Source organism: Denticeps clupeoides, chromosome 14 (assembly GCF_900700375.1).
Source record: "Denticeps clupeoides chromosome 14, fDenClu1.1, whole genome shotgun sequence".
Lineage (NCBI taxonomy): Eukaryota > Metazoa > Chordata > Actinopteri > Clupeiformes > Denticipitidae > Denticeps > Denticeps clupeoides.
Genome location: NC_041720.1, coordinates 21,282,416 through 21,294,941, shown reverse-complemented (window position 1 = coordinate 21,294,941; position 12,526 = coordinate 21,282,416). Strand labels below are relative to the sequence as shown.

General features: G+C 48.8%; 1 protein-coding gene across 2 annotated transcripts in view; it reads left to right on the top strand.

Moving 5' to 3' along the window:
* The window catches only part of LOC114802862 (membrane-bound O-acyltransferase domain-containing protein 2-like), a 35,656-nt gene that overhangs the window by 19,401 nt on the left and 3,729 nt on the right, over window positions 1–12,526 (top strand). For both annotated transcript variants that reach the window (XM_029001991.1, XM_029001992.1), the window contains 7 exons: window positions 827–922; window positions 1,003–1,058; window positions 6,732–6,786; window positions 7,122–7,302; window positions 7,377–7,569; window positions 7,964–8,067; window positions 8,145–8,209. In XM_029001991.1, the coding sequence (XP_028857824.1) occupies window positions 827–922; window positions 1,003–1,058; window positions 6,732–6,786; window positions 7,122–7,302; window positions 7,377–7,569; window positions 7,964–8,067; window positions 8,145–8,209 (750 nt within the window). The remainder of the gene's footprint in view (window positions 1–826; window positions 923–1,002; window positions 1,059–6,731; window positions 6,787–7,121; window positions 7,303–7,376; window positions 7,570–7,963; window positions 8,068–8,144; window positions 8,210–12,526) is intronic.

Here is a 12,526-nt window from a genome sequence, read left to right as displayed (position 1 = left end):
AAACAGCACAAAACACAGAACAGAAACACACCCAAAATAACAGGACGTAACATCGGTAAATCTTCATGATCAAAAAGAATGAGATGCTGAGAAGAATATGGAGAACATGAGACTATATGTCCTGTTGTGTCTTGAACGCTGCCACACTTAGTAAGTAATGGTACAGAAAGTCCTCAGCTGTAGCTCATCACGCTTCAACATATGTGAAGCATCTCCCAGCAGGGCATTTAAACCACATAGGTAGAATATGAAATATGGAACAACTGGACTGCAGGTAGGCATTAAAGTTTTGTTAAGAGTTCCAGCAGCAACTATAAATATAGCTCTGCAAGGGAGAATGTTAATAGATATGATATTATTTCTTAGAAAATGTCCCCTAATCAGAGAGTAATGAAGTTAGACTCTGCATTAATTATATTTCCAACACTGTCTGTTTCATCACAATTGAACTTTAGTGCCATCTATAGGACTGTAAGAGCAGAGTATTGCTAGAGCCAGGTTCATTTGCATGTTCTTTCTTGAACCTTCTGTCCACCAAGATTCATAGCAGTTCTGATCTTTTACACATGTAACACCATTTCCACGCAGAACAGGAGAACTTTGTCATGGAGAACTGCTGTTAGTTCTTGTCACAAGTTCAAGCTGTTTTATTTGTAACAAGTAAAAAATTTGCAGATGTACAACATTACCCACTGGTAAGTAAATGTATACTCTAATATATATCTAAATGTATAATGGACAGTCTGGTGCAATGGGTGGTTTGTTATTTCATTGTGGTCAGAAAGCGATCAAGATTCCTGTTTATAACACTTCTCTGTGCCGCCAGGTACTGCATGCTGGTTGCCCTGGGATACCTCAGCTTGTGTCAGATCACACGAGTTTACGTGTTTGATTATGGGATGTACTCAGCAGACTTCACAGGGTAAGATCCTCTATCTTTAATAATTTTGTAAAAAGACACAAAGAGAGAAATACATAGTCACTCCTTTCTTTCTTTTATAGTCCCATGATGGTCATCACACAGAAGATCACCAGTCTAGCCTTTGAAATCCATGATGGTGAGAATAACCTATTACTGCATGGGTAGCAGAGGGCCATTAATGCATTAATGTGTTCACCACAGGGACGTACTGTGTTCTAGCCAGAGCACTTGGTGGAGGTACGTGGCTGGTGAGAGTAAACGAGAGGAGAGGTCTGAGCACGCAGTAGAGTGGGGGCCCTTCAGTACTCCTCCCGACCAACCAGATACCTCAGGCTGCGCTCTCTTTGTCGCACATTGACGAGGCGGTGGACTGTGTACGTCAGGGACCCATCTACGAACCGTGCAGATGGGGGATGAGACAGAGGGGGTGGCGCCATGAGGAAAGAGCAGGCCTTCCAGAGATGCAAGATGTGAAACACTGGGCTGACAGGCATGGTCCGGGGAATCGCCATGGGGTTGACACGTTATGTGATACGGAAGGGTCCTATGAAGCATGGCACTACCTTTCTGGGGTTGGACGTCATGGGGAGACCCCTGGTGGACACCCAAACACTATCCCCTGGGTGGTAGAAGAGGGCAGGTTGTCAGCGATGGTCTGCCTGTTTTTCATGGGCTCTGTGGTGCACTCCAGGGCTCAATGTATTTGTCTCAATATTTTCATGAGAAGGTGGAGGTGGTTGTTGACGGAGGGTACCGGTCTGTCTGTGGTGGGTACCAGGTGGGCAGGTGACCAGTGGATGATTCAAAGGGGGACTGTGCCATGGCAGATGTGCTTTGTTGATTCTGGGCAAGCTCTGCAAGGAGGAGGTGTTGGGACCAGGAGGTGCGTTGGATTGAACAGTAGCACTGCAGGTATGTTTCCACATCCAGGCCATTCATTTGGGGATGGTAACCCCAACAGATGCCATATTTGTTGCACGCTCATACTGCCACCATCAGAGTTTGGGGGCACACGGGCCGATATGATAGGTTCGGGGCCACTCATGGGAGTGGGAACAAACTCCAGGAAATAAGGAGCAGTGCCTGGCTGACGTGGGACTTGGTGGAGGTAGGTCGCAGGTGAGCGTGAAGGAGAGGAGTGGATTGGGCATGCTGTAGAGCACGGTGGGGGCTCCTGGTGGCAGAGGAGAGAGTGAATAGAAGTGTGACTGGCTGGATTATGTACCTGGGTCAAGGGAATTGCTGTGCTGTGGAGACAGGATCAAGGACATTAGTGCATTGGAGGGGGAAATTGGAAGGAGCAGGCTAGTGTCATGGTCTGTATACAGGCAAGAGTTCGAGATTCAATAGGGCTATCAGGTTTAGGGTATCACGGTACCAGTGTGGGACCAGGACGTGAGGTCGTGTTTGAGGGAACAAGAAACCGATTGCAATTGGACGCAAGGAGTCAGGTAAGTTTCCTCAGGTTTAATCTGCGAACGAGATGTTGACATTTACGTTTTAGGTTGAATTGGAGAAGGGACAGGATGAGAGGGAAGAGTTGTGAGGTGAGAAGATGAATAGGATAATTCTTACGAGAAGGAGCTGAGTCAAATTGATGAATGCCAATCAATGACTGAGTAGCTGGCAGTGGCCATCTTGCCAATTTATGGGAGTCATGTTACCTAATTTCTGTGTTGCTTCCGGTCATTTACATTTACATTTACAGCATTTATCAGACGCCCTTATCCATAGCGACTTGCAATCAGTAGTTACAGGGACAGTCTCCCTGGAGCAACTTAGGGTTAAGTGTCTTGCTCAGGGACACAATGGTAGTAAGTGGGATTCGACCCGGGTCTTCTGGTTCATAGGCGAGTGTGTTACCCACTGGGCTACTACCACCCTATGTCACATCGATGTAAATATATGATAAAACCCCCCCTCCAGGGCCGACCCCCGATTTGGGCCTGTAGCCGGCCCAGTGCACCAGATACTGGATGAATGACCTGGTGGGCGAATATGGCCAGTTGGAATCTGTAGCAGACCTCAAAAGGGCTGTGTCCTGTGGCAGAGGAAACCTGTAGGTTATGGGCCAGCTCCACCCTAAGGAGGCAACCTCGCCAGGTGCGCTGGTGGTCCGAAGTGAAGCACCGCAGGTATCGGCCCAGCTGTTGGCTGGTTCTCTCCACCTGGCCGTCTGAGAGTGGTAGCCAGAGGAGAGACTGCAGGTGGAACCGATGAGTTGGCCTTCCACACAGCTGAGACTAATTGGGGTCCCCGATCGGAGACAGGATCAAGGACATTAGTGCATTGGAGGGGGAAATTGGAAGGAGCAGGCTAGTGTCATGGTGTAGGCTTATGGGCCAGCTCCACCCTAAGGAGGCAACCTCGCCAGGTGCGCTGGTGGTCCGAAGTGAAGCACCGCAGGTATCGGCCCAGCTGTTGGCTGGTTCTCTCCACCTGGCCGTCTGAGAGTGGTAGCCAGAGGAGAGACTGCAGGTGGAACCGATGAGTTGGCCTTCCACACAGCTGAGACTAATTGGGGTCCCCGATCGGAGACAGGATCAAGGACATTAGTGCATTGGAGGGGGAAATTGGACAATGCCCTGGGGCACCTGTGAAGGTGGACTACGTGCTGGAGCACGAGGTCAGCAGTTTTGACAGAGGAAGGCAGGCTGGACAGGGTGACCAATTGGACCACGTTGGAGAAGCGATCCGCTATGGTCAGGATGGTAGTCATTCCGTTGGTACAGGGAGACCAGTGATGAAGTCCAAAGCGAGCTGGGTCCAGGGACGACAAGGATTTGGAAGAGGGCGCAGGGGACTTAGGGAACTTGGTGGTCTTGGCCTGGGCACAGATGTCACAGGCTTCCACATAGGCCTGTACATACCGTTGTAATGAGGGCATCCTATGCCCTCTCCAGTGGTCCTGAAGACCAGGGCATAGGACAATCTCTGTATGAGTGGCATACACTCATACATGGGTATATGCCATGTAGGCATACACCCACTGTCCCAGCATATCGTGTCGAAGAGTGTTGATGAACTGTGGAAGCAGGCCCATCATCCACGGAGGTAATGGTGAATGGAGACGAAAGGGATTCAGTGGGGATTTGATGCAGTCTGACAAAATTATGGTCTATGAAGTTCCCGGCTGCCACCAGAACGCCCTGCAAATGAACGAGATGGTCTGTTGTTGTCCTGGATGGCCGGAGAGGACAAAGAAGTGACCCCAGTGAAGGACATTGGACCGGCAGGTGTTGGGGATGTACAGGCACCCTGGTGGGACATTGGCTGTGCAAGTGTCTGACATCTGGGCGGTCCGGACCTTAGTCTTCAGGACCACTGGAGAGGGCATAGGATGCGGTGGGACAGAAGGATTGGTTCACATTCAGAAGAAGAGGAGTCTGGACTGTGCTGTTGGGACAGGGCATTGGGATTCTGGGAACCAGGACAGAAGAACAGGTGGAAATGGAATTGTTCCAAAAAGATGGCCCACCTTACGGTGATTGAGTTGTTTAGTTGACTTGATGGTGATGAGATTTTGAAGGTTGGTCCATTGGTCCAGACCAGAAAGGGGGTGTCACAGCCTTGCAGCCAGTGTCGTCACTCCTCGAGTGGCCACTTGACTGCTCACGGTCCCCCACCCCATAACGCTGCTGCATCAGAGCGAACTTCTGTGAGAAAACACAACATGGGTGCAGTTTCTGGTCTGGGCCACATTGTGAGAGGACAGCGCCAGCACCCAATTCTGACGCGTCCACTTCTACAACAAAAGGATGTGAAGGGTCCGGATGTTGGAGGACAGGGGATGTGGTGAAACAATGGCACAGGGACTTGAAGGCATGGATGGCATCTCGTGTCATGTGAAAAGGGCATGATGAGGGTTTGGTGAGAGCTGTGAGTGGGGCTGTGACACTGCTTCCAACTTCTTGGGCTCCATGGCCACACCCTGGGGCAAGAGGGTAAAGCTGAGGAACGTGTTGGAGCGCTGGTGGAAGGCACATTTTTCCAGCGTACAGTTCAGCTGGTGGACAATCTCTTTAGGACTGCTGGGTTTCCAGGGTTGGTGAATAAAGGAGGATATCGTCCATGTAGGCATACACCCACCGTCCCAGCATATCGTGTCGAAGAGTGTTGATGAACTGTGGAAGCAGGCCCATCATCCACGGAGGTAATGGTGAATGGAGACGAAAGGGATTCAGTGGGGATTTGATGCAGTCTGACAAAATTATGGTCTATGAAGTTCCCGGCTGCCCCAGAGTCCACAAAGGCGGTGGTGGAGAATGTGTGCTGGTTCCACTCCAGGACAGCTGAGAGGGTGAGTCGGGATGTTGGTGTCGATAAGGGTGAAGGAAGAGGCACCACTCCAATCAGCTGGGTGACCCATTTCCCGGACAGACGGCGTGGTGGTGTGAAGGGGAAGTGCAGTATGCACTCGGGCCCTCCCGAAATCGTTTCTCTCTCTCCTGATCGGTGAGGGCCGACAGCCCAAGGTGCATGGATTCCCCCCAGTTGTCTGGATGAGTGGCAGCAGGTCAAGGTGGTGATGGTGGAGGTCGGGGAGTCCAGTGAACGACAGGAGTTGAAATATCAGTTCTCAGATGCACCAGCAGGAGGTGGTCAATGCGCAGAGCCAGTTGTCTTTGGCACCTCCTGGCCGTCTCTCCACGGATTAGCGGGGCCAGCCCTTTACAATAAATCATCCGGAGGGCGTGGTTTGGAAAGACTCTAGCAGAGTCTTGCCAGCCAGGGTCCGGAATTTCGTGGTGAATTGGCTGACCGATGAGGAACCCTGGCACAGATGGTAAAGCTGCAACGAGACGTCCTCCACACCGTCTGGATGGCAGAACGGGATTTGGGGGTGTTTAACCGCGCCGCTTCGCATTCTAGGTTGAATTGGGGAAGGGACAGGATGAGAGGAAAGAGTTGAGAGGTGAGAAGATGAGCAGGATAATTCTTACAAGTTGAGGTGGAGAAGGAGCCGAGTCGAACTGATGAATGCCAATCAATGGCAGAGCAGCTGGCAGTGGCCATCTTGCCAATTTATGGGAGTCATGTTACCTCATCTCCGTGTTACTCCCGGTCACATGGATGGAATCATGTGACATAGGGAGTCTAGCGTCAAAGAAAAACTATTTCAATGAGCAGGCAGGACCCAATGCTTGTACAGAGCTGTGACCCTGTTGTCCTCTGTTTCCGGGTTCTGTCGTTTTCATCTGCCCCCTGGAGGTGAACATTAAGTAACCCTACAATCTGTTATAACTTGGCCACAAGAAAACTTCAGAGAAGTTTGCCATGAAATGTAGTCAGGAGGGGTGAAAAGAGAATTCAAGCTGATTTCCCATATCTGAAAAATAGTTCAGTCTTTTAAACCAACTCCTTCCAAAGGCTTGAGAGGGTGGAAAGAGAGATTGTGCAGCACTGTAACGGGACTAGTGGTCGCAACAATAAAGTGCCGGACCGAGGTTTATTACTGAAACCCAAAAACCAGCCAGATAAACCTTAACCATGGAAAAATCCACCAGTTCCTGCAGAAAGTAGAGAATGTCAGACACAACCATCCCTGAAACGGCAGCATACGCGGGTGGAAACCTCACCTGCCCATCTCCCCCTTCTCTGTGCGCACCAGGTACAGATGTGCTGTCATTCGAGTGAAATTAGGAAAAAAAACTATGTGAATGATTCTGACACCTCTTTTGATGGTGAGCAGTAGTTGTAATTTGCGAATGAATGTTGTGAATCAGAGTTCAATTAATGGAATTCAATGAAATGATGTGATTTATCATTCTGACGTGTTGGTTTCCATCTTTTACGACATCTCTAAAAGGAATGGCTCGTAAAGAGGAGCAGCTCACGATGAATCAGAAAATGCTCGCTATAAGGTATGTAATAAAGGTATGTTGGATCTTTCTTGAAATCAATGACAGCAAAATCTTTGAATTCTGTCAGTTAGAATGACAGAAAGATTTCATCATTATATTAAAAGCCATATTAGCTAAATGGCGGTTATTGTTCGAGGTTTTTTTAATTTAAAAAAATATTGAGATTATTACGTACAGGGAGAGCTGGTGTCAGCCAGTCAGGGCCACTGTTGTCAGTCGCTGGTCAATTTCTTCAACTGTTAGTGTAATCATGCTTTCTCACGATACAGTAGAACCAAAGCGAACAAGTCCAGAGACGGTTTTAGTCCCCTGAACCAGTTTTTATCCACTGACAGGAGAATGCCAAGTCTGCTGGAATACTTCAGCTATAACTGTAACTTCATGGGCATCCTGGCAGGTCCCACCTGCTCTTACAAGGACTACATTGCCTTCATTGAGGGCACACCTTACAGCCATAGGGACCATGAACCTAGCAGGAAATTGAAAGGGAGCAGACACAGTGAACCTTCACCAAACGTGAGTGGCTGCAGTTGCACATTCATAAAATGACAATGACATCAGAAATCCATCAATTCTTCATCTTTTTACAGAAAGAAGTGATTCGGAAGCTGGCTATGTGTTTCCTGTCTCTGATGCTGTTCCTGTCAGTCTGTAAAGTGTTCCCGGTCGAGCGCAACATTGATGATGACTTCATTGCCAACACGCCTTTCTACGCGCAGGTGGTCTACCTGTACCTGTCCATGCTGACCACCCGGCCTAAATACTACTTTGTGTGGACTCTAGGTGTGTCTGAAACACTCTAAATGAAATCAGTTTAATGAAAACGGTTCATGAATTCATCTGTACAGTTACGCTACGCTGAATGTTGCAAGGTGGAGTTCATAGACAGGATCAAATAGATCAAATAAATAATCCAAAGTTTTACTTGTTAGATACATGTCTTGATATATGTAGCGTGTAGATTACTTCTCCCCCTTTCAAACTGGGGTGAGCGCTGAGTGGCGAAGTGTGAATTCGAGTGCAGGAGTGGGCGGAGCCAACAGCAAGGATGAGCAAGGAGCGGAAATTCTCATTGCTCTGCTCAGCTCACATGCTCTGATACACACATGCATCAGGTCGAATAGCCAAAAATAGTAAATGACAGCTGGGCCATTGTGCTTCTGTTTTTTTAAACCAGCTGATGCCATCAACAATGCTGCTGGCTTTGGCTTTAATGGTTACCACCCTGATGGCACGGCACGCTGGGATCTTATCTCCAACCTGAGGATTCTCGACATCGAAGTGAGTCCACCTGCTAATCCTTTTTCACACCATTCTTTTTTAAATGTATTTTTTTGTAACTTGTGACCATTTTCTAGTTTGCCACTAGCTTCAAAATGTTCCTGGATAACTGGAACATCCAAACATCACACTGGTTAAAAAGGTGAGCCTCAACATGCAAAAACTGAACATCACTTTCCTTATTCTGTGATTAAAGTCGCTTCAAGCACACTGCATAGTTTTTAAAATGTAATTACAAAGACACCACGCTTAGTTAATCCCAGACGTGACCTAAATAATATGCAGATTTGCTTAGAATAAAGGTGTGAAAGAGTGTCATCCTGTGGTGGAGCTGAGAAAGTGCATGCAAATGACAAGGACAGTTAAGGAACTGGCAAGGATTGTCCTCATATTTAGTGCACTTTGAATTCTGTCAAGGAATACATTTTTGATGCATTTGTGTATTTACTGCATTCTTCAACATGTCACATTATTTCCCATAATGCATATCATACAGCATTATGTATCCCATCAATTTAATAACTACACAATTAAATATGATAATAATGCATTTAATTTATTGCTCCTTTCAATAAAACAACTGTGTTACACAATCAGTAAAAACTTTAATAAATAAATAAAATATATCATTGTATCATCATCAAAGAGAAAAATTAAAGAAACATTTATGACTTATATGAGATGCATGGAGACCGTTTGAAAGGATTGTAGGTATTGTAGCTTTGGAGTGTAAGGTTTTGTAGATATTGTAGATATAGTTTAAGTTATTGTATCTATGCCGATCATACATAACTGGTCGGAGTTTCACTATTCATGTATTCCCCTCACGTCTTGAGTTCCCCAAAGGCTCTATCTTAGGCCCCATTTCATTTTTACTTTACATACTGCTGCTGGGGTCAATATTCAGAAAGCACAACATTGCTTTTCATTGCTATACGGATGATGACAGAGGACACATTTCGTTGTGTGAATGTGTGCTGTGCTGCAGTTTATCACAATCCCTTCGCTTTCACTTACTGGCTGGATTACTGCATTGGTTAGTCCTTAACCCATCGGCGGCAACTATTGCAAAACGCAGTGGCTCATCTGCTCACTGGCATTTCCCCGATTCCGGCCTCACTTCATTGGTTACCAGTGAAGTTTAGGATTGAGTCTTAACGGGTCAGCACCTCTGTGACCTTCTCCACATCTACAGTCCAGCAAGACAAGTTGGGTCATCTGATCAGCTGCTTCTGACCATCCCTCTGACTAAAGTAAAGACTCGTGGAGATAGGGCCTTCAGGGTCGCAGCTGTGGAACAACCTTCCCTGGCACGTTACATCTGTTTTTAAAACCTTTTAGTTAGAACTGGGTAAGCAGCGATGTTTATTGGGTGTATGTCCAGGGGATAGGCTTTATTGCTTTATGTCTTTTTATGTTTTTATTACTGGACTTTATTATTTTATCTTCTAAATGTTTTATGATGACTTGTATTCGTTCTTTATGAATTGTACAGCACCTTGGTCAACTGGTGGTTTAAAGGTGCTCTATAAATAAACTAAACTTGAACTACAGTAAATTCATTGTAATGAATGCACAAGAAAAGTCTGGTACTAGTCGCTATATAATTACTAATTACCTATTAAGAGATCAGACTATTAGTGTGTGGATTTTATTTAAATCTGTGATTAAAGCAAAACAGGGATTTAATAACAATACATGACACATAGCAGGGACAGTTCACCAGGTGACAAGACTAATGCAGACTGAAGACATTTAGGATACTTTTATACTAACAGACAGGTGAAATTCACGCCACGTCCAGCACACTCTAGACCAAAATTGGGCGAACTATGGCCAGCACGCCACGTCCAGCACAAACTAAACCAGAAGTGGGCAAACTAGACCAGAAGTGGGCAAACTAGACCAGAAGTGGGTGAACTAGACCAGAAGTGGGCGAACTATGGCCAGCGCGCCACGTCCGACACACACTAGACCAGAAGTGGGCGAACTAGACCAGAAGTGGGCGAACTATGGCCAGCACGCCACATCCGGCACAAACTAAACCAGAAGTGGGTGAACTATGGCCAGCACGCCACGTCCAGCACACACTAGACCAGAAGTGGGCGAACTAGACCAGAAGTGGGTGAACTAGACCAGAAGTGGGTGAACTAGACCAGAAGTGGGCGAACTATGGCCAGCACGCCACATCCGGCACAAACTAGACCAGAAGTGGGTGAACTATGGCCAGCGCGCCACGTCCGACACACACTAGACCAGAAGTGGGTGAACTATGGCCAGCGCGCCACGTCCGACACACACTAGACCAGAAGTGGGCGAACTAGACCAGAAGTGGGCGAACTATGGCCAGCACGCCACGTCCGGAACAAACTAGACCAGAAGTGGGCGAACTAGACTAGAAGTGGGCAAACTATGGCCAGCGCGCCACGTCCGACACACACTAGACCAGAAGTGGGCGAACTAGACCAGAAGTGGGCGAACTATGGCCAGCACGCCACATCCGGCACAAACTAAACCAGAAGTGGGTGAACTATGGCCAGCACGCCACGTCCAGCACACACTAGACCAGAAGTGGGCGAACTAGACCAGAAGTGGGTGAACTAGACCAGAAGTGGGTGAACTAGACCAGAAGTGGGCGAACTATGGCCAGCACGCCACATCCGGCACAAACTAGACCAGAAGTGGGTGAACTATGGCCAGCGCGCCACGTCCGACACACACTAGACCAGAAGTGGGTGAACTATGGCCAGCGCGCCACGTCCGACACACACTAGACCAGAAGTGGGCGAACTAGACCAGAAGTGGGCGAACTATGGCCAGCACGCCACGTCCGGAACAAACTAGACCAGAAGTGGGCGAACTAGACTAGAAGTGGGCAAACTATGGCCAGCGCACCACGTCCGACACACACTAGACCAGAAGTGGGCGAACTAGACCAGAAGTGGGCGAACTAGACCAGAAGTGGGTGAACTATGGCCAGCACGCCACGTCCGGCACAAACTAAACCAGAAGTGGGCGAACTATGGCCAGCACGCCACGTCCAGCACACACTAGACCAGAAGTGGGCGAACTAGACCAGAAGTGGGTGAACTATGATCAGTGTGCCACGTCCAGCACACACTAGACCAGAAGTGGGCGAACTAGACCAGAAGTGGGCGAACTAGACCAGAAGTGGGCGAACTAGACCAGAAGTGGGCAAACTAGACCAGAAGTGGGTGAACTATGGCCAGCACGCCACGTCCAGCTCACACTAGACCAGAAGTGGGTGAACAATGGCCAGCGCGCCACGTCCAGCACAAACTAAACCAGAAGTGGGCGAACTAGACCAGAAGTGGGCGAACTAGACCAGACGTGGGCGAACTATGGCCAGCACGCCACGTCCAGCACACACTAGAAGTGGGCGAACTATGGCCAGCACGCCACGTCCGGAACAAACTAGACCAGAAGTGGGCGAACTATGGCCAGCGCGCCACGTCCAGCACACACTAGACCAGAAGTGGGCGAACTAGACTAGAAGTGGGCAAACTATGGCCAGCGCGCCACGTCCGACACACACTAGACCAGAAGTGGGCGAACTATGGCCAGTACGCCACGTCCAGCTCACACTAGACCAGAAGTGGGTGAACTATGGCCAGCGCGCCACGTCCGACACACACTAGACCAGAAGTGGGCGAACTATGGCCAGTACGCCACGTCCAGCTCACACTAGACCAGAAGTGGGTGAACTATGGCCAGCGCGCCACATCCGGCACAAACTAAACCAGAAGTGGGCAAACTAGACCAGAAGTGGGTGAACTAGACCAGAAGTGGGCGAACTATGGCCAGCACACCACGACCAGCACACACTAGACCAGAAGTGGGTGAACTATGGCCAGCGCGCCACGTCCGACACACACTAGACCAGAAGTGGGCGAACTATGGCCAGCACGCCACATCCGGCACAAACTAAACCAGAAGTGGGTGAACTATGGCCAGCACGCCACGTCCAGCACACACTAGACCAGAAGTGGGTGAACTAGACCAGAAGTGGGCGAACTATGGCCAGCACGCCACATCCGGCACAAACTAGACCAGAAGTGGGCGAACTAGACCAGAAGTGGGTGAATTATGGCCAGCGCGCCACGTCCGACACACACTAGACCAGAAGTGGGCGAACTAGACCAGAAGTGGGTGAATTATGGCCAGCACGCCACATCCGGCACAAACTAGACCAGAAGTGGGCGAACTAGACCAGAAGTGGGTGAATTATGGCCAGCGCGCCACGTCCGACACACACTAGACCAGAAGTGGGCGAACTAGACCAGAAGTGGGCGAACTATGGCCAGCACGCCACGTCCGGAACAAACTAGACCAGAAGTGGGTGAACTAGACTAGAAGTGGGCAAACTATGGCCAGCGCGCCACGTCCGACACACACTAGACCAGAAGTGGGCGAACTAGACCAGAAGTGGGTGAACTAT